General features: G+C 43.9%; 1 protein-coding gene across 3 annotated transcripts in view; it reads right to left on the minus strand.

Annotated features, from left to right (window-relative positions):
- Positions 1-18,017, minus strand: part of FAM117A (family with sequence similarity 117 member A) — a 50,781-nt gene that overhangs the window by 1,494 nt on the left and 31,270 nt on the right. Inside the window, exons 3-8 of one of the 3 annotated variants that reach the window (XM_069064397.1) lie at positions 8,977-9,072; positions 6,808-6,918; positions 6,154-6,288; positions 5,007-5,208; positions 3,390-3,540; positions 142-304 (exon numbers count right to left, since the gene is read on the minus strand). In XM_069064397.1, coding sequence (XP_068920498.1) covers positions 268-304; positions 3,390-3,540; positions 5,007-5,208; positions 6,154-6,288; positions 6,808-6,918; positions 8,977-9,072 — 732 coding nt within the window. In that variant the 3' untranslated portion in view covers positions 142-267. Of the gene's footprint in view, positions 1-141; positions 305-3,389; positions 3,541-5,006; positions 5,209-6,153; positions 6,289-6,807; positions 6,919-8,976; positions 9,073-18,017 lie in introns of those variants that run through there. The other 2 variants (XM_069064395.1, XM_069064396.1) reach the window with 2 other exon arrangements.

Raw genomic sequence — 18,017 nt, forward strand, 5'->3', positions numbered from 1 at the left:
GGAGGAAGGAAGGAGGGTGGGGTGAGGAGGGAGGGGGACGGGGGGTCGGGGGGGGGGGGGGGGGGGGAGGAAGAGGAGGAAGAGGAGGGGGGAGGAAGAAAAGGGAAGAAGGGAAGGGGAGAAAGACAAGAGAGAGAGAGAGAGAGAGAGAGAGAGAGAGAGAGGCATGAACAAACCGAGTGAAGCAACAATAAATATAGAGTTGGGGAAAGGGTAGCTTATTTTTCTCTCCAAGCTGATTGGTGCCTTGGTAAAGATACAGAGACTTCAGGCCCTTCTGTTTTTCCTCTTCCCAGAGGCATGACTGAAAAACAGGAAATAGACTTTGGGTAGGATCAGGAGGGACTAAAGTTGGATGGGAAGAAGTATTTCCTGAGACAGTGAAAAATAGGGGCCTGGGACCATAAGTGATCTCCCCAGGTTCAGGCGGCCTGAAATCAGCAACATGGACAAATGACCTCATTGAGATCTGCTCTTTCCAGAGATCATTTGAAAAGGGTGAAGTACACACAGCCGCATCTGTATATTCTTCAGAATCTCTAAAGGGAGGCATCTTGGGACAGTGGAAAGGCTCTCTGTACTTAACACCCAATTTGGAGCCATCCCACTGGCTACTAAGAACTTCTGTGTTCTGGGCAGTGTCATCTTGGACAAGTTACCTAATTTTTGAACTGTAGCTTCCTTACTCCCCTCATAAAGGGAAAATCAGCTCTACTCTCTTGGCTTCTTAAGGATGGTGGAATGACGAAATGATCTCAGATGAGAAAATATTAATTCAAGGTATGATTATGACAATCACAGGCCTTGTACTTAAATCCTTTGAAATCCTAAATGTGAAGCAACCAAGAGGGTTGGGAAGACTTTTCTTTGAGAAAGTAAAATCCAGGAGGAAAGAGTAAAGTTCTAATACCCTCCATAACTGGTTATTATTCTAATTCCAGAATTATTCTCATTAATATGAATATGAACTCACATCTCTATAGAACTTTGTGGTTTTCCAAAGTACTCTCTGGGGTAAGGGAAAAGAATTGAGCTGGAGACAGGAAGGATCTAGATTCTGTGGGTTTGAGGGAAGGGAACAGGGAGTCTGTGGCAGAGGGAACTCCACTGTAAGCTTGCCATAATTCCTGCATGCACTTATGTGACAACCCAGGCAGGGTTCTCTCAACAGAAAGGAGTTGGGAAAATTCCACTGGTGGGGTAGGGATGAGGGAAGAAAAAAGAAGCAGCTGTATATATTGTAGTTAGGGGCAGAGGAAGGTTAGATTCATGGAACTCAATGCCAAGGTGCCAGGTACTACCAGCTCAAGTATTTCTCTGGAATATATGGCCAGGTTTTTCAAGAGGAAAAGAATCAAGGAATTAGAAATTATAACTAAACAGGAGAGAAAGAAACAACATGGAACTTCCTCAAGGAAAGAGTGACAAAATAACCAAAGGAAAATGTAGAATCTTTGCCTTGAGAGATCTTGACCCGTGGTTGAAATAGAAGCTTGCCTGGAAGCCCACGGTCAAATCAGATAACTTCCAGGTGTCTTAGAAGACTGAGTCAATGAAAAATCCAAGAGAATCAACAGCCCAGTATCCTGGCAGGAGACCTAGGTCTCTGTAAACATAATAGCTATGCTGCACTATAATGTCATTTTACTGAACCATTTTCAGCAAATGTGTACTGAAAGAAAGCCAACTGGGAGTTTCTGTGCTGTATTGAAATGAAATTTATCAATAAGATTTAAAAAATTAACCCAAAAAGGACCTAAGAGAAAAACAATTTTCAGATCTGCAGGGATTAAAAACCCCAAAAACATCAAGGGCAGCCAATCAATAATATCTATCAAGAATAATCAATCACTCAAACCCATCAGCCTGTAGGAGATTCCTGACGACAGGAGATAGCTAGGTCCTAGGGACAGTGGCTTTTGCTTCCAATCTCTGCTTAGATTTTATCCATTCCCCCATTATGGTGTTCCTCCAGCTATTAGAATATTAGAAACTCTTCTTAGGAGAAAGTAAAACTTTTTTAGCAGAGACAGAGTACTGAGTCCTAAATCCCTACACTGGAGAGCTCTCTTCCCTTACAGTGGCCACCCAGAGCACCTCTACTTCTTTTTTTTTTTTGGAGGGCAATTGGGGTTAAGTGATTTGCCCAAAGTCACACTGCTAGTAAGTGTGTCAAGTGTCTGAGACCGGATTTGAACTCAAGTCCTCCTGACTCCGGGATGGTGCTCTATTCACTGCGCCACCTAGCTGCCCCAGTACCTCTACTTCTTACAAAAACTATAAAGTCGGGGCAGCTAGGTGATGAAGTGAGTAAAGTGCTGGCCCTGAGTCAGGAAGACTCGAGTTCGGTTCTGGCCTCAGACACTTAACACCCACACCCACACACAAAAACTAGCCGTGTAACCTTGGGCAAGTTACGTAACCCCAACTGCCCTCCAAAAGGCAAACCCCCCCCCCCAAAAAAAAAACTATAAAGTCCTAGCATTCATCACCTGCCCCATCTCTCCCTGCCAGGCGTTCATTCCCCATTGGCTGCTGAACCACAAGGGAACAATGGAGAATCATCATGGTATAGTAGAAAAGGTTTCTGTACATACAAGAGCAGATCTAGAGCCATCCCACTCTGCCGTTAACTCACTACCTTTATGACCTTGAGCAAGTCAAGTTAACCTTTTTTAGAAAACCTCAGTTTTCTCATCTCTAAGATGACAGGATTGGACTAGAAGGCTCTTCCAGTTTTAGATCTAGGATTCTGGGAATCAAGAGTTAATCCTGGGGCTCAAGGGAACAATACAGGAGCCTGGCAAGGCAGGACAAGCCCATCTCTCAACTCTCCTGGCTAAGAGAGGGGTGCTATAGCACAGATCATCCAGAAATTCCTAACTAAACTTTGGAAACTGCTGTGTTTATTTGTGACTAAGTTGGCTGCTTTGAGAAGTCATGAGACTTCAAATAGCATAGGTAGGTGGAGAAGTATCCAGGAGGGGCTGGAAAGCTGTCTTAACTTTGCCTTGACTCCTCCCTGTTAGGAATGAAAGGCTTCACTTTTTTTTTGGCTAAGCAGAGCAAGCTTCTGTGCCCCATAAGACATCTTCACTGGGAATAGAAGGGTAGAAGAAACAAGAACCTTTCCCTTTCAGTGTCTACTGACTTAACAGCCTTGTACAGAGTAAGGCGCATTCATAGAAGATTCACAAAGATTTCTATAAGCCAACAGTAAAAAAGAACAAAAAAACTGGCTACAGAAAAAAATGGCAGCTTGGTCGAACTGAGGGCTCAACATGAGAACAGGTGCCAAGATGAGGCTGAGTGGGATTCCTCTTCCACCTCCATCCCCACTCCCATCCCCAGTGTCCCTCCCTCCTTCCCTCTCTCTTCAAACAACTCACGGAGCTTCTTCAAAGGCCCGGATTTTCTCACAGCCCTCTGGGGGCTCCCGCTTAAACACATAGCTGTGGTTGGGACGAGGGGATGAGGCAAAGGCCAGCACTGGAGATGGGCCGTCATCCTCGAGCATGACTGCACGGGGTGGAGAGGGTGCTGAAAGGAGAGGAAGAACTGGGTCAGCCAGTCAGGCTTTGAGGGAAATGGTACAAATTCTCTTCTAACTCTTAGAAAGATGTAAGAGAGGTAAAGATGGCAAATCCATATCCACAATGATGCCAATTTTGCCCAGCCCAAGGGGACTGGGCACTGGCAAAACTTTGCCTTCTTGTTACCGCCCAAGCTTGTAGCACTCTGCCCTTGACTGCTAGTCTGACATCTTTTTTTCCTTTGAATACCTTCTGAAATCCACCCCCTCTTCTAGAAAGTATTCCTGAACTTCTCAGAAGCAACTTTAAATATAAAATCCATAATTTAACTTTAAATATAAAATTCTATCCATTCTCCCCAGTCAATAAACATGGATTAAGAACCTGTGTATCAGACTGTGCTTGGGGATGGAAAGAAAAAGCAAAAGGCAGTCCTTTTGGAGCCCTTAAGGAGCTCACAGTTCAATGGGGGAAACAACATGGAAACAACCATGTGCAAATAAGCTATATACAGCATAAATGGGAGACAGTCCACAGAGGGAAGGCCTTGGTATTAAGGGAGATTGGGAAGACTTCTTCTAGTATGTGGGATTTTAGCCAGGGCTTGAAGGAAGCTAGGGAAGCCAGGAGGCAGAGATGAAAAGGGAGAGCATTCTGGGCACAGGGGACAACCTGTGAAAGTACCTGGGGTCAGGAGATGGAATGTCTTGTTTGAGGAACATGAAAGGAGCATACATGAGGAATGTTATCAAGGGCTTGGGACTCCAAGCAAAGGATTATATATTGGATCATGGGGGCGATAGGGAGGCACTGACATTTATTGAGTAGGAAACTGAGATAGTCAGACCTGGGCTTTAGGAAAATCACTTGGCAGCTGAGTGGAGGAAGAATTAATGTGGGAAGAGACTTGCAGCAAGGAGGCCAAACAGTGGGTCATCACAACAGGCCAGGTGTGAGGAGATGAGGCCTGCACGAGGGTGGTGCCATTATCAGAGCAGAAAAGGAGAGGTACTCAAGAGCCGTTACAAAGGCAAAATTGACAGGCTTTGGCCACAAATTGGATATGGGAGGTAAGAGAGAGTGGGGAATACAGAATAACTCCTATGTTTTGAGCCTGGGTGACTGGATGGATGGTGGTGCCCTTGATAGTAACAGGGAAGTTTGGAAGGGGGAAGGATTTTGGGGAAAGACTGTCCACTGTCTACCTATTCAGAATGCAAATACACCTATATGTTTTGTTTACTGCTTGTCTTCTCTATGTTTGTCCACATTGTATGCTGGACTGTAAATTCCTAAAAGGCATACAGACACCGATTCTCTTTACATAATAAAGAGAATAAGTCGATGAGTCATAAATATCTTATGACTGGTTGATAAGGCAGAAAGGTAAGGTTTTAAGCAAATTAGCAGGCAATGAAAGGGACATCTGCCCCTCTAGCTTCCAGACCAGCTTTGCTTACCCTGTTTACTTACCCTTTTCCTTGGGGTTTGGTGTCAGTTCCTCAGTTGCACCTCGAGGTTCAAAATGGCTGGCTTGGCCAGGGAGTTGGGGGGATGCCGGAGGCAAAGAAGGGGAGAGGGAAAGGTTGCCCGGCTCCAGGGGAAGGAGGGAGGATTCACTGTTGGTACCCTGAGCAGGGGCAGGGGCTCGGTGACCATCAGGGACATCTAGGATCTGGAAGCCAGGGAAGTGATGAAAAAAATTATCAGTTTATCAACCCAACTCAGCTATTACAATCTTGGCCTCAAAACCTGAGTAATTTTAATATCCTGATATCACTTCCTCACAGCTACTATTTAAAATATGATTTGAATCATGTCATTTCTGTTCAAACCCCTTTTTACTCCTTTGTCCTCTTTCCCTGACATCTTAGCCTCATTTCTTACCATTGCCCACCATATATTCTCATCTCCAAGAAAACAAATTGCTCCTCCAACCCCAAACCAGTCAAATTCTTCCTGGCTAGGGAAACCTCCTTTCCTTTAGGCATGATTCATCTTTTTTCTCACCTCCAAGAAATTCAACTTGCCACCCAAAAGTCTTTCCTGATTATAGCCACTCTGATTCTGAGGTTTTTTGTTTGTTTGTTTGCTTTTTGAAGGGGGGAGGGCAGGGCAATTGGGGTTAAGTGACTTGCCCAAGGTCACATGGCTAGTAAGTGTTAAGTGTCTGAGGCCACATTTGAACTCAGTTCCTCCTGACTGCAGGGCTGGTGCTCTATTCACTGCACCACCTAGGTGCCCCTAGCTACCCTGATTCTGACTTGGTCAGAATTCATTTGCAATTGTTTTTGCATGTTGCTTTGTAAGCATTCTCCTCCTCTATTCCTATGCTAATGCATTATATCCCAAGCCAGGCAGCAGAGGACCAAAACTCTGCCTCATACCTTCCCTCACAGCCTGACCTGCTTTTTTTGTTATTATTCCCACAAAAATTTAGTTTTAGTTGGGCACCCAGGAGAGAATCAATCCAAGTTTTGGACTGACAGTTATTAGCTCCTAAATCTCAAAGATCAGTTCACTATTCTTTGAATTCAGATATCCAGGCTCTTCCTCACACCCTTGGGCTCAAGTTTGTGGGGCCAGGGGGAATGCTGAAAAGAACAGAGACACTACTCACTCTCAGAAGCTCCTCTTCACCCTGTTCCTTCACAAACACCTCCTCCAGTTCTTGGTTGAGTCCCTCCAGGCTTCGGTGCAGGCAGGGGCTAAGTTGCAGGACTGGGGAACCTGAGGGAAAACTGGGAGGGGAGGCCTGGGGTGGAAAGACAAATCCAATGAGTTAAAGGGGGCTTTAGGTCAGGTTTCTTCAGCATCTGGACTTCTGATTCTTTTGCCTGGCTAGGCACCAAAGGTTCTGAGAAGAACCAGTACTAGAGCTGCCAACATCTGGCCAGCAGAAGCAAGAACTTTTTAGGTGATGTAGAGGATGCTGCTGAAGGTCCTGTGTCCATGTGAAGTAGCTCTCCCTAGTGTTAAGGGCCCAGAGAGGACAGAATCTCACAGAGAGGGCAGCATCATTACCACCATTTTACAAGGAGAGACCAAAGTTAAAAAAACAAAGAACCTTTCCAAAATCACCCACCAAATCAGTGGCAGGATTAAAATCTCCATCTTAGTCAGTTATTTGACCACTAGCCCTCAACAAAGTCATACAGTATAGCTGAAGAAGAATCTGGACCAAACCCACAGCCAGGCTCTAACTATGATCATGGTCATAGGGAGAAAGAAGCGGGTGAGGAAGGGACTGTAATAGGCTAGCGTTGGCACATACCCTCAGTGCTGCCCGAACAGCATGATCTCCTTGGATTGGGGAGCCCCGCTCCTTCTCTTTCCCATTCCGGCTAAGTTTTGTCCTCTGCAGCTGTTGCTTCAGCTTGGTGATCTGGCAGCCCAAAGTAGACCAGAGGAGAAAAGTAGGTCAGATGTAGCAAGAAGAACCAAAGTATCCCTCCCACCCATGTGGTCACTCCTAGAAGAGGCCCACGAAGACTGGAACTGACTCCCATCTCTGCTCTGGGAGCCTTTTATGTCTGGGATCCTAGCTTTGTATTTGAGAGCTCTGCTAAAGTGTCAGTCAGATGGACTAAAGGATGGATTGAAGGGCCTTCAATCTCAACAAAATCAGCTCTCGTGAAGGGAAGTATTATTAACAATGATAATAAAACACTTAACTGTCTATTCTCCCACATAATCTATTAACCAAAATATAAAAATTAACTCCATAGCTGCTTTATCTAAGTATCCCAATCACCAGTTTTCAAAGAATGAGAATACCACCAAATACATCTGGCACTAACATCATATTGAACCTAACTGCTCTTTGACTAAGAAGGCAGTTTAGGGGTATTATCACTATGAACATCAATTATCAATTACTAAAGAGGCACAAAAGTTCAGACTGAGATTTCCATCCAATAGAATGCAGGACAACAAAGTCCTACACTCTTAAGGATGACAAATAATTCTTTTGCAGTCACATGGCACTTTTCACTCCTCAAGGTATGATCACATCCTGTTCATTTTGGTTTTTAACATAGCCCTATCCTAGGGTTAAACAGGGTAAAATAATTCTATGGGTCCAACAGCTGGAGAACCTAAGGGCCAGAGAAGCATCTAGTAAGGTGGAGAGAGGGCTGGATTTCAAATTAGGTAAAAATGGGTTCAAATCCTACCTCCTAAATTTACTGCCATGGGCAAGTCACTTAAATCTCTCTGGTCCTCAGTTCCCTCATCTGTAAAGTGAGGAGGTTGGATTCAACAGCCTCTGAGATTCCTTCCAGTTATAAATCTAAAATCCTAGGAAGCAGTGATTTAACAGCAAAGTCTGAGCTAGAACTCAGGTTTTCCAAATTCCCAGTCCAAAGCTTTTTCACTAAATCATGTTGAGAAAGAATTCAGGGGACTTTTCTGACTTCCATTATCCCTAATAATTATAGATTGCAATCATCTGTCACAAATGTGTTACACTTGTACTGCTTTCCTTTCACTGGCCCCCATTCTGCCCAGCACATACCCAGTTTCATACCCCAAAGTCTCCAAATTGTACTTACTCAGCAAATGAGTATTCATTTTAATATTAGCCCAAGCCAAATAGAATTCAGAGGGTAAATATAGTGCTCCAAAGCCATAGGATGCCCTCCCAAGTTCTCCCAAAATGATTACAGATAATTTATTGAGATCTCTACACCATGACTTCCCTCCCTTTGTATAGGTGACTATAGAGATTTTACTGTGATTGACTCTTGAGTAAGGACAAATCCCTCACCTACCTTGAAAATTAAACATTGTTAATAAATAAAACCATGCATTTCCATGTTTCTTGGACTTTTAAAGTATTTTCATGTCTATTATATTGTATCCTCCACCTCAATAAAAAGGAAGAGCTTGCAAATGCTTTGTTGGAGAGGATGGAGCTGGCTCTAGAACCCTAGAATCCTGGCCTAAGGCTCTTTATTTAAATTCACTGCTTTTAGCTCCCAGGGGAGAGGGTGGGCCAGGGAAAACAGAGCTGGTAAGTGCTTTTGGCTATTTTTTTAAAAGACTAGATACACAGTTAAGCAATAAATACCATGGGGGCTTGTCAGTTTCCAGGGCTCTAATTCCTGCCTTTCTCCAGTGCTTAGTTCTATGAAGTGTCTTCTGGCTCCAGCTGCAAAGTCATAAAGGGAGACCAACTGGGACTCAAACTCTGTACTTGGCTCCTGGAAAGCATCAGCTGCTTTGGGCCTAGCCTATGCTTGGCAGGAGCGTCTGAACTCCTGGGTCCCATCCTGCCAGTGGGACAGGAGTCAGCTTGCACAAGTTGGTAGGTGGCCTGGAGCAAGCTGACCAGAATGTGGGAATACTCAGGAGACACATGATGAAAGCACAGCACCATGGGGCAAAGGCAATGGGAGAGAAGGGGCAGATCCCCTGGCCAGAGAGGAAAAGTGACCATTACCTCTTTTCGGTGGTCTGTGCTACCCCAGGAGGCAGAGTGCTTGTGGGTGCAGGAGCCGGTTTGCTCACCTTCCAGCTCATGCCAGGACAGGGGTGTCTGGAGGGAGAAAAATGTAGTGAGGTGGACCAGCTCCTATGGCAGACTATGGGGAAGAAAGAAGAGGCAAAAAGCTCTTCAGCCTTGGGCATCAGGCAGACCCTTGAAGTTGGCTTCAGGATCCACTGAGTATCCTCCCACTTCAGTTCCTCCAGCCTATATCCTTAGAAGCTTCCCCACCTCTTTCCCAAGTCACCTCTGAGAAACCTTTTCTGATTTGTTTCAGTCACCTCAGATCTTTGGGACTCTAAATTGTCTCCTGCACCAGAGGCTTCAGCAGTTTGGACTTAATACATCTGAACTTGCTAAGTATACGTTTTTATATGTTCCAATTCCTCTACTTGTCCAGGAACTCCTGATGGTAGGGATAATTAGACAGTGTCTAGTTCCCTAACAGGAGGGGACCATGTATGGTCTTGGTTCAGTTATTCCAGGTGCATACTACCCCCCAAAACACAAGAAATGCCTGTCAGCCACTATCAGGCTCTGCTAATGAGTTCTGGGTGCCACATATCCAGAGGAAAAAGACCAGGATGGTGGGGGAGCCTGAAGACATCCCATATAAGGATCTGGTAAAGGAACTGGGTGGGGGTATATAGGATAAAGAAAAGGGAGAGAGGAAGAAGGAGGAAGACATGATAGCTGGGATCCATAGGGCTTGCCATCTGAAAGAGGTATCAGACTTGTTTTACTTGGATCCAGAAAGGTAGAACCAGGAGCCATACCTAGAAGTTGAAAACAGACAGATTTTAGCTCCCTATAAAGGAAAACTTCCCCAATGCACTATCAGAATAGAAGGGGTTGGCTTAGGAGGAAAAGTCCCTCTTACTTGAGGGCTTGAAGCAGGGGTCTGAGGACAACTTGGTAGTAATGCTATAGCAGGGGCATAGTGCCTCACACCCAGCCTTTTCTATTCCAAAAGGTCTGATGACAAAGTTTTGGCTCTCTGCATGGGCCCTGTGGGCCCTCTACTTCCCAGTCTAAAAGAAGGGTTTCAGTGTAGTCATATTTCCTTTCTAGCTTCTATGGACAAACTGCCAAAGACATGAGAGCCTGGGAACTGCCTTCTTTTGGCACCTCTGCTAACTTCCCCCTAAGAGGCTGCTGCAAATTCAGAGAAAGGGAGAAAAGGAAACAAAAACAAAACACCCCACAACCCAACAGCCAGTAAGCCACTCAATGAAGACATTGAGAAGCCATCCCCTGTGACTGCAGTCATGGCAGGTGGCCTTTGGAGGCAGAGCAAGAGAATGAAGATGGACCACAGCTTCATAGAAGTGGATCTTGTCTCCTCTCCCCTTCATTCTCCAGATACTCATCTATCAGGATCTCATTCGAACTTGTTTCGGAGAGGACACCTTCCTTAAAACATATGAGTATCCCCTTACTGGTCAGTGTCTAGAAGCTAAGGATGCTCCCTACCCCCATGGACCTGGAATTAATGTAGTACAACAAATATTTATTGAATCGCCCACTATATAAAAGACATCAGTGCTAGTATACAAAGATTTTAAAATGACAGCATTTATCCTTAAGAAGCTTATACTCTTATGATATGGGTGTGAAGGATAAGGCATGAACAGATGTATTTAGTACAAGGTAATATAAGGCAAAGGAATATACTAGGAAAAGAATTCTATGAAACTCTGAGATGGAGAGTTAACACTTTCAGTAGCTAGCAAAGGGAAGGGTTTAGGGTTCAGGAGAGAAGAAGATAGGGCAGGTATCAGAGAACATATGGCACCTGAGCTGGCCTTAAATGAAGAGGTGGCAGATATACTGAGTTTGGAGAGCAGCCAAAAGACCAGTTTGGTAGAATGAAGAATGTGTTAAGGGGAATAATATTGTCTAAAAGAATGCTGGAAAGCTAAGTCTGGCCCAGCTAAGTTGTAAAGGGCATTCCCTGTTGGGCTATGGAACCTCTATTTTATCCTAATAAAGAATATTGATGTTTTTCAAGAAAGACAGTGACATGGTCAGAATTGTATCTTAGAAAGCATTGGCAACTGTATGAAAAATGGGTTAAAGATGTCAGCGGGACATTCTGGAGAAGACATGGAATCCTAAGGTTGAGGTTGGACCTGAATATTTAGGGCGGGAAATAAGGCACATAGGACATATTCATCCTGATACTTCCAATCTCATACCTAGTGGCCCTCCTAGCTGGATTTTTTGTAAACTAAAAGCTTGGGACTCATCATACGTCCCAAAGCTTCTTCCTTTCTAAACTAGGAAGTTCCTTCAGGGTGTCTACAATGTCTACAAATGGCACTTATGAAAGGAAATGCTCCCTGCAAAGGAAGACTAGACAGTCATTCTCTTTCCTGCACCCCTTTTATCTCTGCAGGTATGTGACTGTCCCTTCCTGAGGTCCAGGAAGTTGTCCCACCCTGACTATGGAGAAGGTTAGCAGGAACCTTGAAGCTTACCCAATTCCCTTATACCAAGGAAGATGGCAATGGCTGCAGTGGATGGGCTGGTGAACACCAAAGCTACAGTACAGATTCCCTCTCCTCTGGGTAACTGTTCCAATAGTAGCCCATTTTGTGTCTATTACCATCTATCCTTCATCTACTTTCTCTCCTGGTGTATTACGAAAGAATAGAAGCAGATATGAGTTATTAGTAAGAGTCCTGTAACTATCTAAAATAAAGAATCATCTCTTCCCTTAAGCACTTTTTTGACCCCTCTCTACTTAGGAACTAAAGATAGCTCCTAATGTCAATTGTGTAGGTATAATCTCTGCTCTTCAACCTGGTCTTCATAGCTCCTCTCCTTTCCTTTTTCTCCCTGCTAATTCCTCAAATGCCTCTTCTCTAGCTGGGCAAACCTGCCCTGTTTTCTCTTCTACAGATTACTCTCTCTGCTCTTCCCCCTCAAGATTCCTTCCTTTGTTCTTTTCCATCTCGTCTTATTCTTCCTTCCCCCATCTGCCTCCTCTAGGAAACCTTCCCTAGCGTATCTCACTTGGTTCTGAAGGCTAATTTATTCCATCTCCCTTTTGTACCAACAGCCTCAATTAGATCATTTTTTCTCTGTCTTTGTTTATATGTCACTGTGTAAGTGTTCTTAAGTCAGTTTTATGTGTATTCATTCTTCTCCAACTAAACAGGGAGCTTCAAGGGCAACAGTTCTTTCCTGGATGGGGAATGAACTCCCTTCAGGCCATTACCTAGTTCATCTGGGTCTCATGCCCAACACGCAAGTAATGAATTGATTGTTAAAAGTACAGCAAAGTCACAGCTAGGGAAGAGATCCAATTCAGAGCCCTGACCTCCTGGCCACAACAGAGATTACTAGGTCGCCAGGCCTTCTCTGCTTCTGAGCACTTTGAGGAGATTCTTTCTGAACTGTCCCAAATCTGCTGGGGTTGGAGGAATAGCACAGCATGGCTAAAAAGATTTTCCTCATCAAGGGGACCAGTGCACTAGAACAGACTTATTTTTAACACCAGGGCGCAGGGGAGAATTTGGCCTGATCACAAATGTGGCAGTGTCTGGCAGGTTTGTCAGTCACTGCATGCAGATGATGCTTAGATTATGCAAAGCAAGACGTAGGTCAGACGTCAGAAGCTTCACTTGCAGGTTAAGAAATCCCCGAGCTGCAGCAGCTCAATAATTGTCTAGGACATGCAGGAGTTTGATTGGAAGAAGAAGGGGAGGAGGAAGAGCCTCTCTGGGAATAACCCAGGAGAGACACAAAGAGGTTAGGTAGGGGGAAGTGGCATCAATCAATCAATATTTATTAAGTGTTTACTATGTGCCAGGTGCTGGAAAAACAAACACAAAGAACGAAATAATCCCCACTCTCAAGAAACTTACATTCTTTTTTTTTCTTTTTGCTTTTTTTGGAGGGGGGAAGGCAGGGCAATTGGGATTAAGTGACTTGCCCAAGGCCACACAGCTAGTAAGTATTAAGCGTTTGAATTCAAATTTGAATTCAGGTCCTCCTGACTCCAGGGCCTAGTCAGGACTCTATTCACTGTGCCACCTAGCTGCCCCCAAGAAACTTACGTTCTAACCAGAGAGACAGCAAGGATATATACACTCTATTCTGGACATGCTGGGAGTTTTAGATGTCACAGGGACACCTAGTTTGGAATGAGAAGAGGTCTCCAAGACCCACTCAGATTTATTTCCCTGTAACAGGCACCATGATCACTGAGTATATTTAGAGCTTGGAAGGGACTTAAGAGATAATCCAGTTCAACCCACTTAATTTGACAGGGGAAAATAAGGCCCGTTAAAGGTTCTAGCACCTTGTCCAAGGTCATGAAGGCAGCACAAAGGGCTCTGTTCCCCACCTTGTTTATGATTAACTATGGCAGCAGAGTACATCCTAGGTATAAAGCAGTGAGCTGGGCCAACTGGGGGCTAACACAGTTTCATGCAGAGCCAGCTGGCCCAATGAAAGTGAACAGTCTGAGAAGCCCCTGAGTCAGAAGTCTACTTAAAAATATTAAGGTACTCAGCATGTGGCATGCCTAGATGCATGTGTATGTGTGTGCGTGTGTACATGTGCACATATACCTATGTATGCTCTCATTGGAGAGAGCAGAACTGGAACTGCAAAAAAATCAAATGGCAAGTTAATTAGACCAATAATCCTCTGATTTTTTTTTATCTGAAAAAAAGTTTCATTTGCCTTTATCACTCCATTATCAAAAGGCCAAACCCACAGAATAAGTTGTCAGTGCTTCCACAGTGTTAAGAAAGGGAGGGCCTTGTTATCTCTTTTTTTAGTTTCAAACAATACAAAAAAAAAGATTAAAGGAATACTGGTTTGGGGGAAAGAGGTGCTATTAGGGTTGGGGCTGGGCAGAAAACAAGGTAAAAGGATGAACAAGGGAAGAAGCATTTCCTCAAGCAAGTCATATTCAGCTTTGTACCTCTGGTCTTCCCCTCCCCTCATGTTTGACAAATGCCAGTTAGATCTATTTACAAGGGCCAAGTCAGTCCAGGAGCAGCCCAATCTGTGGGGAAAACACCCACATGCTCTAGAAACAACTGGAAAGAGGGTAGCAAGTCTGTGTGGGAAGGGGAAGGGCGGGTACCCCTGGTGTCTTGTCTACAAAAGAAGGTGGCCAACAGAGAAACTTTCTGAAATAGTTATTTCAGCTGTGGTGAGACCGCTTCCTCTCTCTATATAGTACAAGAAGGCAAAATGCTTTGCGCAGCAAGAAGGCAGAGAGGGTAACCAAAGCCACTGGCATAGGCTGCTAGCATTTCACCAGGCCAGACTAATCCACAATGGCTGGCTGAGCAGCTTCTCCTTAGCTACTAACTGTTAGGAGGAAGGAGGGACAAAGGGTGGAAAGAGACTACATGCTTACTGCAAAAGAGAAAGCCCTGACAGACACTTCAAAGGTGTTCACAGAAATCCCTACAGACCAGGATGGTGACAATGATGGTTCATTTCTATCAGTTATTCAGCAGCCAGAGATTCCCCACTTTTATTATTTGTTTAGCCAGAATGGGTGGGGGGAAGAGGTGGATTTAGCTGCAGATTCACATCATTCAGACATATAAATAATTTAACACTCCTTTTACTAAATCTGTCTGCTCCCTGCTCAATGGTTGCCTGTTGACAGTCTTAAAAAAAATCAAATGCCCTTTTCAGGGTTCTGCGGCTTTTTTCTGCTTTCTAGTGACCTCATGGCATCACATCCATATGTGAACAGCCTTCTAAGGCTCTACCAGTTTAACAGTCCCTTGCCATGTGCCCTCACCTCCTCCTTCACTCCTACCTAGTCTGTCTGCTGGATCTCAGCATACTTCTCAGAAACTCTAATCCTCCCTCTTTTTCCTTTGTCTCAGTTGTCCCACAAACCTGGAACAATCCCTCTTCTTCCTCTCACCCTAACCTAATCCACTCTTTTAGGTGCACAATTTAAAGCCATCCCCTCCAAGAAACAATGGCTCAAGCTTATCCATTCCCCCAGCTAACTCGCTTACTCCCATGAACCCATCCAACCTGGTGTCATTATTATTACCATGTAATTATTAATAATCACTTCATCCACATATGGTACTCTACTGTTTACAAAGCGCTTTATTCACAATCACCCTGGGACATAGGTAGTGAAAGTATTTATTATGTATTATATCTTATTATTATATAATATATTATATATAATTATTATATATTATATATATTATTCTCATTTTATAGACGAACTAACAGGCTCAGAAAGTTCAAATGAAATTGTGTAAGGTCACATAAGTAAGTAAGTAAGTCCCATGCCTGGGATTTGAACCCAGGTATCCTAATTTTAAAGACTAGACATAGTCTCTGCTCTTAGGCAGTTTAAAGTCTAATAGGAGAGAAGGAACCCATTTACATGAAAGGCAGTGTGGTAATGGAAAGAGTGATGAATTCACTCTGTGCCCCAAACGTCTAATAATATAGAACTTTGCTCCTGTGGGATCAAGCAGGAAATACCTGCTGACTGTTTTACTGTAGCCAAAGTCAGTTGAAAGTTTTTAACCCTGACTTCTGCTCTGAAAGCAAGTCTTGGCTATATAACGTTGGAAGCTATGCATACAGCAGGGGCTCAGTAAATGCTTGCTGCCCATTCAAGGGGTCAGGCAGAACCCTTAGTTGCTTCAGAAAGTATCTACATTATTAGGGATGTGAAGATGGCTGGACAACCCAACCCATAGCTTTAGGCCTCACTGCAAGATACTTAGCAGCCAGGAAAGCAGAGGCAGATGTCCTCAAAGATACAGGTTACAGCAGCTTCCTCTTGAGTGGCAGAGGTAAGGCCCTATCCCAGTTACAGTGAGTATAACAGATGACAAACTGTATTGGCATGGGTAGAAATGACATGTTAGAGGGTGGGAGAGAGATTTGGGGTGGAGTGGTAACAGCCGCTAGATTGGTTTAAACAGTATATCCTGGCATCATCCCCAAACTTTTAACAGTCTTTGGCTTTCAGAACTTCCAAAGGTTCATGGGCACTGCCTCCCCTACTCCATCCTTTTCCAAATGGTTTCTTTTGGGGACCAAGTCATTCAACAGTGATGTAACTGCACACCTATTTCTTGGGGAGAACAACACTGATAAGATACTGTTGTCACCTCTGATGAGTGTTTACATTCCAATGCCAAACTCAAGCAAGATGAGGCCCTTTGGTTGAAGGGAGATTCAAATTCTTATCCTGAATGGAATGGGAACCTTTAATATAAACAAATTCTGAAGGCACCAGAATGCTCCATGGGTAGAGAGGATCTTTTAGTTTAGAGACAGAAAGGTAGGGAATGGATGCCCATAGTTTCTGAATTCTCTTTCCCTGTTGCTGCTGCCACACAATATTTACAGGTTGCTACGAGTTCCTAGAGGTCTGGAGCCTATCCACAGGAAAGAAGAGAACCGTGTGGCCTTGGATCCACCAAGCCTGAGGAGGGAGCATCTCCGACCTCTGCCTCACTGTGGCAGTGAGCCCAGGCCTGTTATATAAAAGATGTGGCCTACAGCTGCAGTTTGACCAAAAACACAGGGAGGCTAGAGCCCAGGCCTTCAGACCCAGCCAAGGAAAATCTAACTCAGCCTTGCAGCTAAGGAAGGGGATGAAGGCTTCCTCGAAAGTTGGGAACAAAGACTGAAAGGGTACAGATCAAAGTACAAGGAAACCTGTAGACTAAAACAAGATATCCAGAGCTAACAGATTCTCTCACCACTTAAAAATCTCATTCTTCCTGAAAGACCTCCCTTGCTTGGGCAAAAGAAAATGTACACTCTAGATTCCTGCCTGAACAAGGGGGAAAGTGCCCATGGATTTGGGGTAGCAGAAGGCATCCTTTTCTAAGGACTGAGGGAACAGCAGTGGTTTGAATCTCTGGACAAGGCTCCATGACCTGGCAGTATAGAGATTTGTCTGTAGGTCCCACCCTTCTGCCTCACTATTCTTCTCAAATACCTACTGTGGTCAGTCACTTGGTAGCCAATTTTCCTTGACAATGAAAGCTTAATTTCTCTACCTCCTCTGCTGCCCATGTTCTGGCTACAATGGATTCTTTGGATATTTGCTCACTCATCTTCTCTGAACAAGAACACAAGTTTCAAGTTCCAAGTCCAGTCTTATTTCCTTCATTCTAATGTGTGAAAGGTAGTGCTTGTCATTCAAATACTTGCTAATGACCATTAGAAATATATCCTGTAAGAAAAAGTGAAAATTGGCATTATGTGCCCTAGAGAAGAGAGAGGGTTCTGGAGGGGTGTGGAGGGATTTAAATCTATGAGGAAAGGGGTAGAGAAGGTGGTGACCAACTCCTAGTCTATTTCAATAAGGACAAAAAGGAATGGGTATAACTTCAGCAGGAAAGATTTAAGAGTTAGCTATTGGGAAGAAATAACCCCAAGAAGTCCTGAACCAAGTTGTATACAGGAATACCTTGTTTTATTGTGTTTCACTTTAATGTACTTGGCAGATAATGTCCCTTTTTTACAAAATGAAGGTTTGTTGCAACTCTGTTGAGCAAGTCTATCAGCACCATTTTTCCAACAGCATACACTCACGTTGTATCTCTGTGTCTCCTTTTGGTAACTCTTGAAATATTTCACACTTTTTCATTATTATTTTGTATTATGATGAATTGTGATCAGTGATCTTAGATGTTACTATTTGTTTTGAGGCATCATGAACTTAAAATAGTGAACTTAATAAATGTTGTGTGTGTTCTGACTGCTCTCTGTCTCTCTCCCTCTCCTTAGGCCTACCTATTCCCTGAGACACAATATTGAAATTAGGCCAATTAATAACCCTACAACAGCTTCTAAGTATCTAAATGAATGGAAGAGTTAATGAGATAAACTTCATTATTGTCTTATTTTAAGAAATTGCCACAACCACCCCAACCTTCATCAACCACCACCCTGATGAGGCAGCAGCCATCAACGAGTCAAGACCCTCCACCAGTAAAAAGATTATGACTTGCTAAAGGCTC

The sequence above is a fragment of the Petaurus breviceps genome, unplaced genomic scaffold (assembly GCF_028583685.1).
Source record: "Petaurus breviceps papuanus isolate PSGF00001 unplaced genomic scaffold, PetGlider_PUasm1.0 90630, whole genome shotgun sequence".
Taxonomy (NCBI): Eukaryota; Metazoa; Chordata; class Mammalia; order Diprotodontia; family Petauridae; genus Petaurus; species Petaurus breviceps.